General features: G+C 51.8%; 5 protein-coding genes across 5 annotated transcripts; 1 reads left to right on the forward strand and 4 right to left on the reverse strand.

Annotated features, from left to right (window-relative positions):
* Window positions 1-99: 99 nt before the first annotated feature.
* On the reverse strand, window positions 100-937 carry AYO20_11225 (hypothetical protein; the record flags this gene model as incomplete). The annotated part of the gene is made up of 2 exons (XM_022649477.1): window positions 100-877; window positions 930-937. 2 exons carry the CDS (start codon window positions 935-937, stop codon window positions 100-102), a joined length of 786 nt encoding a protein of 261 aa, XP_022494557.1.
* A 1259-nt stretch (window positions 938-2196) lies between these two features.
* On the reverse strand, window positions 2197-4320 carry AYO20_11226 (hypothetical protein; the record flags this gene model as incomplete). The annotated part of the gene is made up of 1 exon (XM_022649478.1): window positions 2197-4320. One exon carries the CDS (start codon window positions 4318-4320, stop codon window positions 2197-2199), a length of 2124 nt encoding a protein of 707 aa, XP_022494558.1.
* A 1152-nt stretch (window positions 4321-5472) lies between these two features.
* Window positions 5473-7249, reverse strand: AYO20_11227 (hypothetical protein; the record flags this gene model as incomplete). Its single annotated transcript, XM_022649479.1, has 2 exons — window positions 5473-7084; window positions 7146-7249. 2 exons carry the CDS (start codon window positions 7247-7249, stop codon window positions 5473-5475), a joined length of 1716 nt encoding a protein of 571 aa, XP_022494559.1.
* A 2902-nt stretch (window positions 7250-10151) lies between these two features.
* Window positions 10152-11267, forward strand: AYO20_11228 (hypothetical protein; the record flags this gene model as incomplete). Its single annotated transcript, XM_022649480.1, has 3 exons — window positions 10152-10415; window positions 10553-10944; window positions 11060-11267. 3 exons carry the CDS (start codon window positions 10152-10154, stop codon window positions 11265-11267), a joined length of 864 nt encoding a protein of 287 aa, XP_022494560.1.
* Window positions 11268-12427: 1160 nt separating this feature from the next.
* On the reverse strand, window positions 12428-13901 carry AYO20_11229 (hypothetical protein; the record flags this gene model as incomplete). The annotated part of the gene is made up of 4 exons (XM_022649481.1): window positions 12428-12940; window positions 13024-13418; window positions 13542-13755; window positions 13839-13901. 4 exons carry the CDS (start codon window positions 13899-13901, stop codon window positions 12428-12430), a joined length of 1185 nt encoding a protein of 394 aa, XP_022494561.1.
* Between the last annotated feature and the right edge of the window lie 567 nt (window positions 13902-14468).

The following is a 14468-nucleotide window of genomic DNA, read 5'->3' on the forward strand; positions in this document are numbered from 1 at the left end:
TAATGATCTCCTTCCTGGAACATTTTGCACCCGTCATTTCAAGATCCGATTCGATAGTTGCAGCTTTTCACCATCTCCTCATCTCCTCCGGTTTCCCCACTACTTTTTGGTGGGCATTCCAATCTTTGCAATTTCTTTCCCGTCGACCCAGGTATCAACTTTATTCGGGTAGAAACACAGCATGCCGAGGATGCCGGCACTCTCCTGGGTCGGGTTTTTGTACCACCACGCCACGTCCTTGATTTCCTTGCCGTTGATCACGGCGTTGTAGTAGCTGGCTTCGCCTTTGTATGGACATCCCGTGTGCGTTTCGCTCGGCGTGAGATGCTCCCATTTGATCGCCGTGCGAGGCAGGTACCAGCGGGCGGGGAAGTTGGTCTCCCAGAGCGACATGACGCCGCCTTCGGAGCCCGTGTCGGCGAGACATACTCCGTCGATTTCGACGCGCACGTGTCGCCCCGAGGGGAGGATGTCGACTCTGTGATACGGGTCTTTGGGGTGATAGACTACCTGGACTTGCTCCTCGTACCACGCATCGAGGGCCTTGAAGTCGATCTTCACGTAGCCCACCAGCTCGGAGTTGAACGAGTCGGGAACAATGAGCGACGGCACGGATTTGGTGCCGACGCTCAACGTCGAGGTCGACGAGTCTATGCCAGAAATCGGTTTGTCATCTGTGAACCTGGCGCTGTCGAGGAAGTCGGACTTGGGGATCCAGTACATGGGATAAAACCCGTTCTCCCACACTAATTTGGCGGCAGTTGTGTCGAAGATGTATTTGCCATTGAGGACTCCTCTGACGCGCTTCTCAGTGCCCACAATCTTCGGGCGGGATTCTGGGTTGGCACTGAAGAGTTTGGAGCCAAGTGCTGCGAGACTGCGAATGTCTTAGAGATTGCATGATCCACGGGGAAGTGTGCTTTGCTTACTCGGACATTGTTCTGGTTGAATTGGCAAGTGATCCAGGCGAAAGATGATTGCGGGTCAATTGTATACGTGGAATAGATCGGAACGCCAGTTCGGCAGCTGACGAGACACTTCGAGATTTGGATGTCGGGAGAAGAAGGTGGCAGTGAGAAGATCGTCCTAGATATACATATACTCGTCGTAGTTGACGTCGACGGTGTCCAGACCAGAGCAGAGCAGAAACCTGTAACGACAAATTTTACTTGCCTGATATCGTAGCAGGTCTAAAGAGGCAAGAAATTGGTGGGTTTAATTATACGCGCCGTCGACTATGGCCTTGAGATTTGATCACTAATGGTCAGGGAGAGTCCTGGTGGCCCTTAAATGTGTGCTGACATACTCGTGCTCGGAACCAGGAACTGCATATATGATTGTCATTAATCTGCGGGGCTGGTCGGCTTGAACTAACCTCCTTGCCCCCGCAGCGCAGACAAACACATGGGACAAGTACTTGGTGCTATTATCTCTGACTGGTGCATACTCGTAAAAGGCTTGCCAGGGTCCTCTACACTTAAAATCCCGCAGCTTGACCCTGTCGAGTTAGTGGAAAAGAAGATGATGGCATCAAAGCCTCCTTGAGATTCTCTGAACCTTCCTATTCAGGCGAATGGCATCCCTACTACCACGACAGAGGCTCGCTTTCTGATCTCTTCAAACTGGGATCTATGGGCTTTCGCGTTGACGGGATGCTGTTCCTTGTCATGCTGAGCTGCGTCTCAGCCAGCAGTCGTCCGAACATGCCCATATTCCCGATGCAGATGTGAAACGGGAGTATCTACCTGTCGGCTTCGATGTAGACACTCTACACTTCTCAAAAAGCGGATGAATGAAGCAGAGCATTCTGTTCTGCAACATATGCCATCTTTCACAGCGACAAGCGCCTTCAATACCCGCCCGGTGCATTTGATCACAAGGCTGCACCCGTGTCCGGGGAATGTCACACATTGCCCTGCTGACCTATCGCTGGTAGATTAAGGCATTTCCCAGCGGCCATAGCGATGGATCCTCTCCTTGGTCTGTATATTAGCTCCGCGGTCTTGACTGCGCGGAAAATACGGACGAGGTGACAAGGTGAATACTGAGCATCCTTCGCCTTAGCAAAATGTCATCAACCGCAGGAGCTGGCGCTCAAGATAGCATCAATTTGTGGCGAGAGGAAGTCGTTTCTGCTCAATGCAAATAAGCTGAGATATTCGAGTTGCGGACCTGGCCCGCCAGCTTCAGAAGTTATCACCTGCGTGCGACATTCTGTTCGAGAAGCCATTCAACTAGCAAGCCAATATCTTCCGTCGTCTCCAAAATTCGTACAATTTTGGACCGAATGCTTTCACTCTCGGTGCCTTCTGCGTGGATTCCGCGCAAGTCTCGGACTTCGATTGCTCCACCCGGGCAGATGTTGAGGGACAAGAAGACAAATGGGTGCTTTTGCTCTCTCCTATTCGACTTGCGCAAGGGAATGTATACATCAAGCTTTGCTTTTGAGATGTCGGAAAGCACATCCATGTTCACGTCGATCGGCAACGGCAAATCGGGATCCAGCTCACTATGCGAATTAGCGAGGTTGTCGAAGTCATCGAGGTCAGAGCCGGGAGACTTCTTGTTTGTTCGCTTCAAGGGGCGGCGAGTGGTTTCTGAACTCCAGTTGCCCTTGGAAGGGACCTTGCTTGATGCGCCCATCTGTTGATTGTCGCCCTGGGACTCTACCAAACTGCGCAAAATACCCCAAACGACGGCATACTGTCGAATAACAGGCACCACGGCCGCAAATTGTTTCGGATGGGTGAATATCAGTTGTTTCAAAGGATGACACCACAGGGGTGGGGCATGCTGGGAGGATTTCAGGGCGTATGAGTGCCGTCGCAGCCGGCCAGAGCCTTTGTCATCTTCAATGGGCAAGACTCTAATCCATCTTTCTTGTGAAGGGTTTCTGTTGCCTTCAGCGCCGGCACCGACGAAGGTCTTATGCAGCACCGCTTGATATGTTGAAGTCAGCTCTTGCTTGATCTCCACCATAGCAATCTCCACGCTCAGATTGCCCGCTACGTTGAGAGGAAGGTAAACTTCGGGTTCAAGGGTACATTGAAAATGCATATTCAAAACGCGTGACACCATGTCAGTCGGCTTCTCTGTGGCTGCATTATCTGCCTCTGCCTTGGCTAACGGATCTGAGCCTGACGAATCCTGTGCAGGGTCTCGCCAGTCCGGCTTCCATGTCTCGTTTTCGACATCGAGTATTGGCTCGTGGCCCTCGACGAGAACTCGGTCAGAGACCCATTGCTTCGTGACGGCGGTCATTGGTAAACCAGACCCGCAAGACACCCGTGCGGTGTAGAGATGATGGGTATTGTCAACCTCACCATTGGCGGCAGCCTCAGGTTTTGGCCTTGGTTCCTCGGGGGTGGCCCAGTAGTCCACTGCTAGTCCCAACCAGGGTTTTCGATCCATGACCGGTCTACCAACTGCGCCCTGTTTCAGATGTTGCCTAGGAGTCCGTCCTTTGAATTTTTCTCTTTCAGCATCCCAGATCATTCGGAATGAATTATAGAGATCGGTCACAGCGTTGAAGCAGGGGGCCCCGCTCTCGATTCTATCGAGTTGGCTGAGGTATTGTAGATTGGATGCAAAGGCATCCAATGATCTCCATCGCGGTATTTGGCCGACAGCGTCCAGACTTTGCAGATTACCCTTAATAATCTGGGTGCCTTGTTCTTGGAATTGAGGCTCCTCGTTTTCGGAGGCGCTGTCTGACATGTTGAGCTTGAGACTCACGTCCCTGACGTCGTCCCTGCCTCCAGCTTCGAAGTTGATCTCAAGGTCAACACAGTTTCCCGCAATTGTGAGGCTGTCATCGTCCCATAGAGTGGTGAACCCTTGTAACTGTCCTATTCTCTCCACCCCTCCACGAGTGATTCCGTGTCCGGCAGCCCGACTCTTGAGTGAATTCAAAACCAGCTCCGCTCTAGCAAGTCGTTCGAGCAACGGGTTGACAGGAGGGGCAGATCTGACAGGTCCGCCCGACAGACTCGAGGTGATACCCAAGCCATCTGCTCCACTTCCCAAAGGTGTAAGTCCTGTAGTCCCCAAGGCGTTCATCAGAGCGGCAGCAGGGGAATTGAGAGCTAGCAGGTCATCGTGAACGGCTGTTGCGGCCAGGGGTGTAGAAGAAGGTTGTGAGGAGACACTGATATGGTGTCCGTGCGCTGAGGCTGGAGTCTTGACTGCGGGAGACTTGTAGGCGAGAGGACGATTCGAATTGCCCGAGGTACCAGGTCGAGGCGAGGCCATGAGCCTACTTGGAGGGGAGAGCTGCGGTTTCGGCGTGGAGATGTTCTGGGATTTCGTCGGTGTCGCCATGGTTTGTCGGAGACTGACTTCTTATAGTCTCATTTACCTAGCAGAGCGCGCCGCAACAACAGACGACACGGTCTGGGGATATCTCAGACGCGTGTCGCACCACTTCACTGGCAAGTGGAGGAGGCTGAGTTCACATCAAGCTCAGCAGGCAAGATATTTGTCGTCTCCCCTCAAACCCTGGTGGGCGAGCATCTCATGAGTGTGATTGAGCTTGAGATGGGCTTCATCTTGTCCGCAGTTTATCCTGGATGCGGGTTGAGGTCACAAGTTCTATAAGGCAACTCTGCCGACAGTCTGCATCCATATTTGGCAAAAATAGGTCTGACGAGAAATAGCAACGAGGAGCGACTCGCTATTGACTCAAGGGTAACCTCCTTGGACATGATGACATCCCTATCCTTAACGTGATGATATTAGCTATCTTTGAACTGGCGGCCGCCTTATCGCTGTATGGGAAATCCCTAAATTTTCGAGGGGGTGGGGCTGTACTTGTATGCTCTGTGTCAGACTGGCCCCTTTCTTTTCCTCCTGAAGAGGATCGAGCCTTGCCTACCGTAGAAACCATCCTCACGCAAAAGACGTCCCAATAGCAATGGTAGACACACCCCTGTGGCTGGCGTGATCTCTACCACGATCAGCATCTCCCGTGAATACTGTAGATGTCCATGACAGCCTGGTAATTAAGTAGAAATAGACCTTGTTGGCAATCTACTTGAGGACTGATATCCGCGCAGCTGTACCTTGAGCTGTGCGGACTCAGAAGACTGAAGGAGGGAAACACATGGAGATAGATATACTGAATACAGCGAATTGTCCCTCGCAATCGACCATAGGATATGGAATACAGGGCTTCCCGTCCGTTCAGCCGTACTTAAGCCATATGCCGGTTAGCGAGTACCACCGCGGGTGACCAGGTGGGAATCCTAACTGTCGATTGTTTTTGCTCCTTACACCGCACCTTCGTTCACGGGGACTTGATGAACAAAAAGCCAAAGAAAGGGGTGCGGGGGGAGGGGGGATGAAATGAGATGGTGGATATGTAAATTCTCTGAGTGGAGCAAACTAAACAATATCTCGTCGTTACACCACATAATGGTTGCCATTTCAAGGCACCTCATAACCAGATACAGTTCCCCTCGACCACTAGAATCTCTATGCACCATTCGTGACACCATTGGGGATGCTGTCATGCGAGCCTAGGGTCGGTGCTCCATTGGTATTGTTGCTGAATGTCGTAGCCTTGACACCGTTGGCCTGCCTAATGGCAGGATCCGAACTCATGCCATTATGAGTACCATTAAACCTCATGTTCTTAATCCCGTCATAGCCCTTAATGCCTGTTGATTTTTCTAAGCGCTGAGCAACATCCTCACTGACTTCACGGAAGATGGCAATCTGTCTCTTCAGAATCTCCTTGTCCGGGCAGACTTCCATCTTGCCGGTAACATTGTTGATGAAACGTTGGCGAGCAGGCTCGTCCCAGACTTTTTCCCACAAGGCTCGAGGGCCATTGAAGTCTTCGGGGCGAATTTGCGAGAGGAATGTAATAGCATGGCCTTGGAAATGTCCATGAGTCTTGTCATAATCAACGGACCTTTCACGGAATTGTATAGGGTCGATGGAAGAGAGATAGTTGGCCCGGCCACCTTGGTTGTAGAATGCCATTGGACCATCACGTTGGAAGTTTCCGTATTTGTAGGCAGTGCGGGCGGCGTTGACGGGAAGTTGTTGGTAATTTGCACCAACACGATGTCGGTGTGTATCCGGGTAAGAGAAGAGGCGGGATTGCAGAACTGGATCGGCTGAAGGTTCGATGCCAGGAGGCATGTGGGAAGGGCTAAATGCCACTTGCTCAACTTCGGCAAAGTAATTGACGGCATTCTCGTTCAACGTGAATTCGCCAACTTTACGCAGGGGGAATTGTTTTTGAGGCCACACGTGGGTCAAATCAAAAACGTTGATTCCTTGGTTTGCCCAAACTTCTTCGGCTTGCTTGGGAGTCATGGTTTGAATTTCCACTGACCACTTGGGATAGTCGCCACGCTGGATGGCTTCGTAGAGATCCTTCTGGGCATGATCAGGAGATTTGGTTGCAGATTCTTCTTGTGTCAGAAATCTGGTTCCTTGCATGGACTTCATGTGGATCTGGCAATAGATCCAATCACCATTCTTCTTGACCAGCTTCAGAGAGTGACCGGAGTAGCCATGCATGAATCGAAACCCATCAGGAATGCCCCGATCACCCATTAAAATAAAAACCTGGTGAGTTGCCTCAGGGTTATTTGACAGATAATCCCAGAACATGGTCGAGTCGTCAGCGTGGGTCAAGTGTGTAGAAGGGTGTCGCTTTTGCGTGTGGATGAAATGGGGGAACTTGGCGGGATCTCTGAGGAAAAACACCGGGGTATTGTTGGCAACTAAATCCCAGTTGCCCTCCTCGGTTCTGAATTTGACAGAGAAACCTCGAGGGTCTCGAGCGCAATCGTGGGATCCAGCCTCGCCACCAACGGTGGAAAAGCGGACTGTGACGGGACATCTCTTGCCTTTGGTACTCCAGATGTCGAGGCAAGTCAAGTCATCCGCAGGGTTGGTACACTCAAAGAAACCGTGGGCACCGCTTCCCTTTGCATGAACAACGCGTTCTGGGATTCGCTCTCGATCGAAATGGGAAAGAAGATCAATCAAATGGAAGTCTTGGAGGAGGAGTGGTCCACTCTCCCCTGCGCGTTGAGCTTCATAGGGATGAGCCATGGGGACACCATTGCTACGGGATCGTCAGTGGATTGATCAAATGGCTACAGTAAGGATAGGTTATGGGCACTGACCTGGCGGCGTAAATGGTTTGCTTGGAGTCCATCTGGCGGTCTTTCTCGTAGGAGTTGAACTGATTGGCGACATGCGCCGCGAAAGACGTATCGTTTGTTGCCATGGTGAATGATCTGATAGTATCAACAGGAGCTTGAACAATCCTCTGAACAGCTTCCATTAAAGGAATGCAAGATCATGCGAGGAGTCCTTTGTTATATAATTGCAGTGACACAGTCAGAGGGGAAGGCGGTTAGTAGGTCATCGAAAGATCGGCCCTGAATGGAGTGTATTGTAATAGCTTTGATAGGACAGAGGGCAACAATTGTGGGCTCACGGTGGAGGTCATGGATACCAAAGAAGTACCTTGAACGAATGAAGCGATCAAGGGTGCGAGGGTGCAAGGTTCACGAGGGTTGCGAGGGTGCGCATCGTGTCTCGCGGTTTTCAGTGATGACGTCTACGATGGCGAAAAACTTGCCTGCGTGGACATGAAATTATCCTTCTCTCCCTTTGTTGCCTCCCTGCTCCATCACGCGGGGTGACGCGTGCTCCTTCTCCTGCTGATCTATTCAGATCTGCCTTTTGCACAGAAGATCCTCTCAAGGTCCAGTCGAGATAGAGGATCGAGACGGCCGCTACACCCGAGAATTGTCAGTTGTCGTTCCACCTTTGGCCAAGCACTCTCCCAACCTGACTATGCATGCTTGAACATCCCCGCAAAACCAAGCAGTAGTCATCTCTCCCGCCGATATCCGAGACCCCAATGGCCATTCACAGAGATTGTTTAATCTACTGTTCTCGACTCCGAAAAGCCTTCTCGCTCATTGGCGGAATGGCCATGGCCGTTGACGCAGGATGAAAAATATGGATAACTCAGTGGTGACAAATGAGGCAGCTCGCAACGACGCTTGACTTCAACAGGCTGCTACGCGCGAGCCACGTATTTCTATTTGTCTTGAGATTTGCTTCTCGCTCACGCGTTTCTGGAAATCGACACCTTCCCAAAATTCCATACCTGGTCCTGAGTAATCAACCACATCCTGCTGGCTACAGATGGAGAGTGGAATGATATCTATCATCTGGCTTATGCAGAGGCTAGTGGTCCGCTGTCTCTGCTGGGGATACTCGGGATCATGTTGATGTAGCAGGTGCAAAACACTCGATCTATTTTAAGTGCTGACTGGAGTCAGGGCCTCGGGGTGGAATACAGAGACGCTAATGAATTCAGTCCTGATGTCGTTGATGGCGAAGAGAAAGGATTTATGCTGTGGTCCGATGTTACCCTCTGGTGGGAGGAACGGAGGTTCAATCTTCCTCTCAGTGATTGAAGTTTCAGTACCTTTTGTGAGATTTACAATGATGATATAGTTTCGTTGAGATCAGTAACATGTAGTAATGGGTCACAAATATTGTCATGTAGCTGCTTCACAGCAGAGACAAATGGGAGAAAGAACGGATAAACTGCCAGAGGGGAAGAGATATCTACTTTCAAGATACTTGAGACGATCGCAAAGAGATTATCACAGCCTTGGCGGGCACATAGCACTTGCCACCACTATGCGACTACAAACACTTGATGTTAGATGTCACCGAGAACTTCACCCAGACGTTGAATGAAAACGAACTTCCTTCTCTCATTTCCTTCATTTTCTTTTCTTCTTCAGCATTTCATTTTGTACTTCAGCCATAGTCTTCTCTGTGAGTACGTCTCTTCAGCGTCGTGCCATCAATAAGCCATGGCTGCCAGCGGCTCCGAATACGAATCAAGCATTGATAGTGCAATGTCTGCCGAGTATACTCTGTCCCCAGCATCCTTCTGAGAAAAGCCTTTCGACCTTGAATTATTAGATTAGGGACGCATTGTCTGAGGCTTCAGAAGAAACCCAAAAAAAAACGGCACAGTTTGACAGAAAGTAGCCGCCCTCTCAGAACTGAGGTAGTGGCTTGACAGCGAATGAAGCCCGTGCTAGATCAAATATAGCTAATCTTGTCAATGAGAATAGGGGTGACACCAGTCCTATTACGCCTAATGATAGTCATCTTCAAGTTGATGGTGAATCGCTCCTCATTGCTATTTCTTGTCAGACTACATGTGCCACTTATTTTTGACATCGGCTCTGTCTGAGGCAGGCCACATGGTTCTCAAAGTGCAGGCCATTTTCCAGTGCCAGCTTCAGAGAGCCCAGTGTCAGCTTTCCTCAGAAACGAACATGTCGTTAATCAGTCCTAATTGCACAATCCCCTCTTGCGCAACGGAAACATGTTCACATTTAATTCCGAAAGTGTCGCAAAACATTTTCCGATGCCACCCCTTTCCGCCTCCGACGATGCGACCACGAGGCTAAAGCGACATTCATGATTGAGCTCTCCGTTACGGAAACGAAGAGGCTAGAGGTCTCCTGGACGGGATTGCTGAGCATCGGACGCGAAGGCGAACAGTGAGACAGATGTTCAAGAGCGAAAACAAGGCTCGGATCCGAGCGACACTGGCAGACTGGCCACCGGAGGAACTGGTTAAACTGAACTGGATGGAGATGCAAGAGGTGGCCACGGTCAAACACGGCGTTTCGACATCGGCCTCTCTCCCACAATCCCAAGCTTTCCCGTCCTCCCATTTCCCCCACCATTCTCGCCGTGTCGGCACTTGGCCAAACCTTCGTGGGGGAATTTTCCTGAGGGGCAGGGGAAATCTCCCCGACAAACGGACCGACTCCCACTAAACTATGACATTTGTTTGGATTGAGGGAGGGGACGCACCGCCTTCAAACACCGTGGGGCCCTTCTTGGGATGACCGTGTGGTGGTGGTTGTGAGCAGAGAGGGTTGCGCGATTGACGCCCTTCTCTCTACTTTCTCTGGCTTTTTTTTTGTTGTTTCTCTTGCCTTGGTTGTTCTGGTCTTCCCTCAGGAATCATACACCATTTTCTGCTACAACATCCCCGTTTGTTCGATCCTGTTGTGTTTCTTGTTTCTGCATTTTGAGAAAAAACCCCCCAAAAGAAGTCAGTGCCAAAACAAACAAACATGGGCAAAGCAACACACATCATCCGCTTCGTTGCGAGCGAGGACAACCGCATCCACCTGGGGCAGTTGGTCGATACCTCTCGAGACATTGGCGTAGACAGCGTCGAAGGCAAGGAAATCAAGGCCTATCTGATCAACGGCACTATCTTCGCGCCCGAGGTTACGGAGCATGTCTACACGGTCAAGCAGCTGCTGAGCCCCGTGTCGCCCGAGGACTGCAACTACATCCGGTGTCTGGGCTTGAACTACATGGATCACGCAAATGTCGGTTCTCTTCCCTCTTGTTCTCGATGTGTCAGCGTGTGCAGGCATGAAAGATCTTAGTCCACCCTTACACTTCAGCCCTGGGCCAATTTTAAAGAGAGATATACTGACAAGTGGAATGTTGGGGCAATGTACAGGAAGCAAATATGGCGCTCCCCAAGGCTCCCATCCTCTTCACCAAGCCGCGCACCGCCCTGGCAGATCCCTACCCGGCCGCGATTCCCATCCCCAAAGCCGCGCAGGATGGCACCTCGGACTACGAGGCCGAGCTGTGCGTAGTGATTGGTAAGACTGGGCGAGACATCCCCGAGGACAAGGCCCTCGACTACGTCCTGGGATATACCTGCAGCAACGACGTCTCGGCGCGGACCATGCAGATGTTGACCACACAATGGTCCTTCTCCAAGGGGTTGGATGGAAGCTGTCCGCTGGGACCGGTGCTGGTGACCAAAGACGCGATCGCCGACCCGCAGAGCCTGAAGATTAAAGCGATATACAACGGACAGGTCGTGCAGGACGGGAACACAAAGTATGTTTCAAGAACCCCCCTTTCCCTCCAGGCGTCTTTTTTTTTTTCATGCTGTGACATGTATTGTTTCGTCTGGACTCTTGCTGACACGGCCTCCGCGCGGCGAACCTCACAGAGACATGATCTTCCCCATCGCCAAGCAGATCAGCTACCTCTCGCAAGGCACGACGCTGGAAGCCGGCACCATCTTCCTGACCGGCACGCCCGCGGGCATTGGCTACTTCCGCAACCCGCGCGTGGTCCTCGAGCACGGCGGCGACATCCGCGTCGAGATCGAGAAGATTGGCACCCTGGTCAACAAGGTGCGGTATGAGGAGTGGTGAGGGCGAGTCGGGTGGCTGGTGGGGAGTCGTTGCTCCTGCCGGTGTGAGTCCAGCCCTGTTGAAGCACAACTATATACACTTACTATAAGGGCGTGTCAGTTGGTCCTGCGTCGACGCTTGCACATCTAACTCATCAATCTATCCCTACCATATATTTATATCTATATGCACGGGTCGAGATGAGGGTTGAAGCAAAGAGACCGGGCAGACGAGATTAGACATATACACACACATATACCATTGTATGTATCTACAGGTCCTGACTGACTACCTGACTGATTTTCCCTGTCCTGTCCTGTCCCGTCCCGTGCAAACTGTGCAAACTGTGCAAACTGTGCAAACTGTGCAAACTGTGCATGACTGTAGACTACTCAACGAGCCGGTAGCCATGAGAATATAAAATCCAGATAAAGGGTAAATACAATATCCCCGTACACTACAGAGAGACGAGGATGCATGTAAGTGTTCAAAGAAAAAGGGACAGGTAAGATGCACCTTTTCCGCCTGGTTTGGTTCTCCTACAGAGGTGCGGCATTGTCGGGCTTCCTGTCTGTGTCCGTGTCTGGCCGTGTCTGGCTACCTGAATGCATATCTACCTTGAAGATAGATCGGGTGTCGAGTAGTACACATGGATCCGGATCCAGGTTCAGGTCCAAGTCCAAGACATAGATATAGACGGGGAGAGGAAACGAGAGAATGAGAAATAGAATAAAGGGAAATCATAGCAGTCAAAGTCAAAGTGTTGGGCTGGCTAGACAAGTATAGATAGATACGTGAACATGAATCCGCCGCCGCCGCCTTCGCCACTACCCACCTAGGTGCATATATTATCAATGATGTTCATTGGCTCTCTTCCCTTCCCCCTTCCGTCCTATCGGTTCCCTCAGGGAAACGCATGTCAACGCATGTCATAACACGTACAAACAGCGACGACTCCTCTTCCTTCTCCTCATATTGGATATTTCATAAAGTTTCCTGTAAATCATCACAGACACTCTTCCTGATATCTTTGTTTCTCATCGTTTTCTCGCTGTTGCTCTTTCTCGCTTGCACGCTCACTCACTCCTCGAGAATTCTCGACAGGTTACCAACCCCTTGAAAGTGCCGTGTGAGCGCGTATTTGTCACAACACAAAAGTCCATCATTCTGTCTTGGGCTTTTTACTCCAGGAATGTCTGGGGCACCTCGGGTCCCCAAACGGCCAAGCCCTCGTGGGCCGCGGGCCCGTAGCCAACGGGGGTGTCCTCGTTGACGAGGTCGCCGTCGGCGTAGTGCTCGACCATGAAACCCGTGACGTCCCACCAATAGTCGAAGATCTGGGAGCCGAGGATGTGGCGGCCGACGCCCCAGACGGGCTCGTACCCTTTTTCGGCGAGCCACTGGTGGCCCAGGGCCTGGGTGTCGAAGTCGTGCACCTCGAACGACGAGTGGTGCACGTGCTTCTCCTTGCCCGGGACGGTGGTCGTCATGAAGAAGGTGTGGTGGTCGACGCACTCTTGGCCGCGGTCGATCGAGGCGAACAGGGCCACTTCCTTGCGCGCCGGTTTGCCCGTGGCCGGGTCGATTGAGTCCAGCGGCACGTACAGGATGTCGCTAGGGTAGATGTTGAAGTGCCGCGTGTACCAGTCCATCTGGACGGCAAAGTTGTCGACATTGATGCCGAAATGACCCAGCTGTGAGGAAGACAAAGGATGTCAGCTAAGGAGCTCGATGGATTGCGTAGAATAAATGTTCATGGGTGTGTAAAGGAACTTACCTTGTGGACGGCGGCCGGTCCAGGTTCAAATCTCTGGAAAGCCTTCGATCGGGGCTTATCCGTCTCGTCGTTCAGCACCAATTTCACGGGCTTGGCCCTCTCTTCCTTGACCTCTGCCTGTCCATAGACAAAGCTCACGGGGAACCCCTCGGGATCGGAAAGTGTGACGATATATCCGCCTCCGGGGGCGTCGGTCATCTCCTCGATGCCGTTGGTGAGGACGGTGCCGCCGGGGACCTTCAACGCCTTTTCGAGTTCCTCCTTGGACTCGACCTCAAAGACACCGCCCAGGAATTTCTTGGGTCCCTGACGGGCGTAGTAGACGTATTGGTCCGGGCCGTAGCCGCGGAACCAGCGTTCGTTTTCGCCTTTCTTAACCACATGCATGCCAAAGTCTGGGAGCGAGACAGAGTCAGTAAGGTTTACAAATACAGACATTAGAAGGAGGACGACCACGTAGCCTCGGGTGCGCTCGAGTCATCCTCGTCATCTCTCAACTTGGTAGAGTAAGGACTGACCTCTCAAGAAAGTTGTGATCTTGTTCAGATCGGGATGCTGGTACCGCATGTGGCTGAGCTTGGTGATCCGGACCTGCTTGGAGGTGTCGATGCCGCGCTTCTTCTGCCATTCACGTTTGCTCTCCGAGTCTGGCCCTATGGCGTCGACATCGCGAAGAGAGGAACCACGATTGGGGCTTGGTCCACGGGAGATGGCGCCGTTGGTGGATGTTTGCTAGACCAGACAAGATAGGGTTAGAACCTGAGAAGCTAGCGAGGGGATGATGATGGTGATGAGGCTCTTGTTTTCTCCCTTACCTTGTCACCGTTCTTCAACGCATCCTCGGTGATGTTGTGCTTGAGTTCGTCGAGTTTGTTCATTGTGGCGGCCTGGGGAGTTTCTTTCTTGCCGGTGCCTCAGAGGTGGGAGGGAGTACGGCGCGGGGCGGGTCCTTCAGCGCGAACTAATCCGTGTTTCACAGCTGTTTAGACGTCTCGCCGTGTAATTGTGCAAGTCGTCAACGAAGGACGGCGGACTGCCAAGTCGACCTCGAGTGAGCACAAAGTCAAGGCGTGAGGACTGGTTGGAGTCGAAGGGTCAGACGCTGGAAGGTATTATACAGGTATCACAAAGTATCGCACAGGGAGAAGAGGTGGTCTTGAGAAAAAGCTGGTTGTTGAAGCCTGTTATGTTGCGCAGGGACTTAAAACGACGAACTTGGGGCCACGACGACGACAAAAACATGCCATCATCATAACCACAACCACCACCACTTATCACCACCATTATTTAACCACGCCCAAAAGAAAACTACCCCACAATGTCCGCGAAGATAGTCCGCCCGGTAAGAAAGGAAAACCCAACTAAGGGGCTATCGAGCCCACGCGGTGCATGGAGCAGAAAAAAGTGCAACAAAACAGACTCGGAGGGTCCTGGATGAGCCCATC

This window comes from Fonsecaea nubica (genome assembly GCF_001646965.1).
Source record: "Fonsecaea nubica strain CBS 269.64 chromosome Unknown Scaff140, whole genome shotgun sequence".
Taxonomy (NCBI): Eukaryota; Fungi; Ascomycota; class Eurotiomycetes; order Chaetothyriales; family Herpotrichiellaceae; genus Fonsecaea; species Fonsecaea nubica.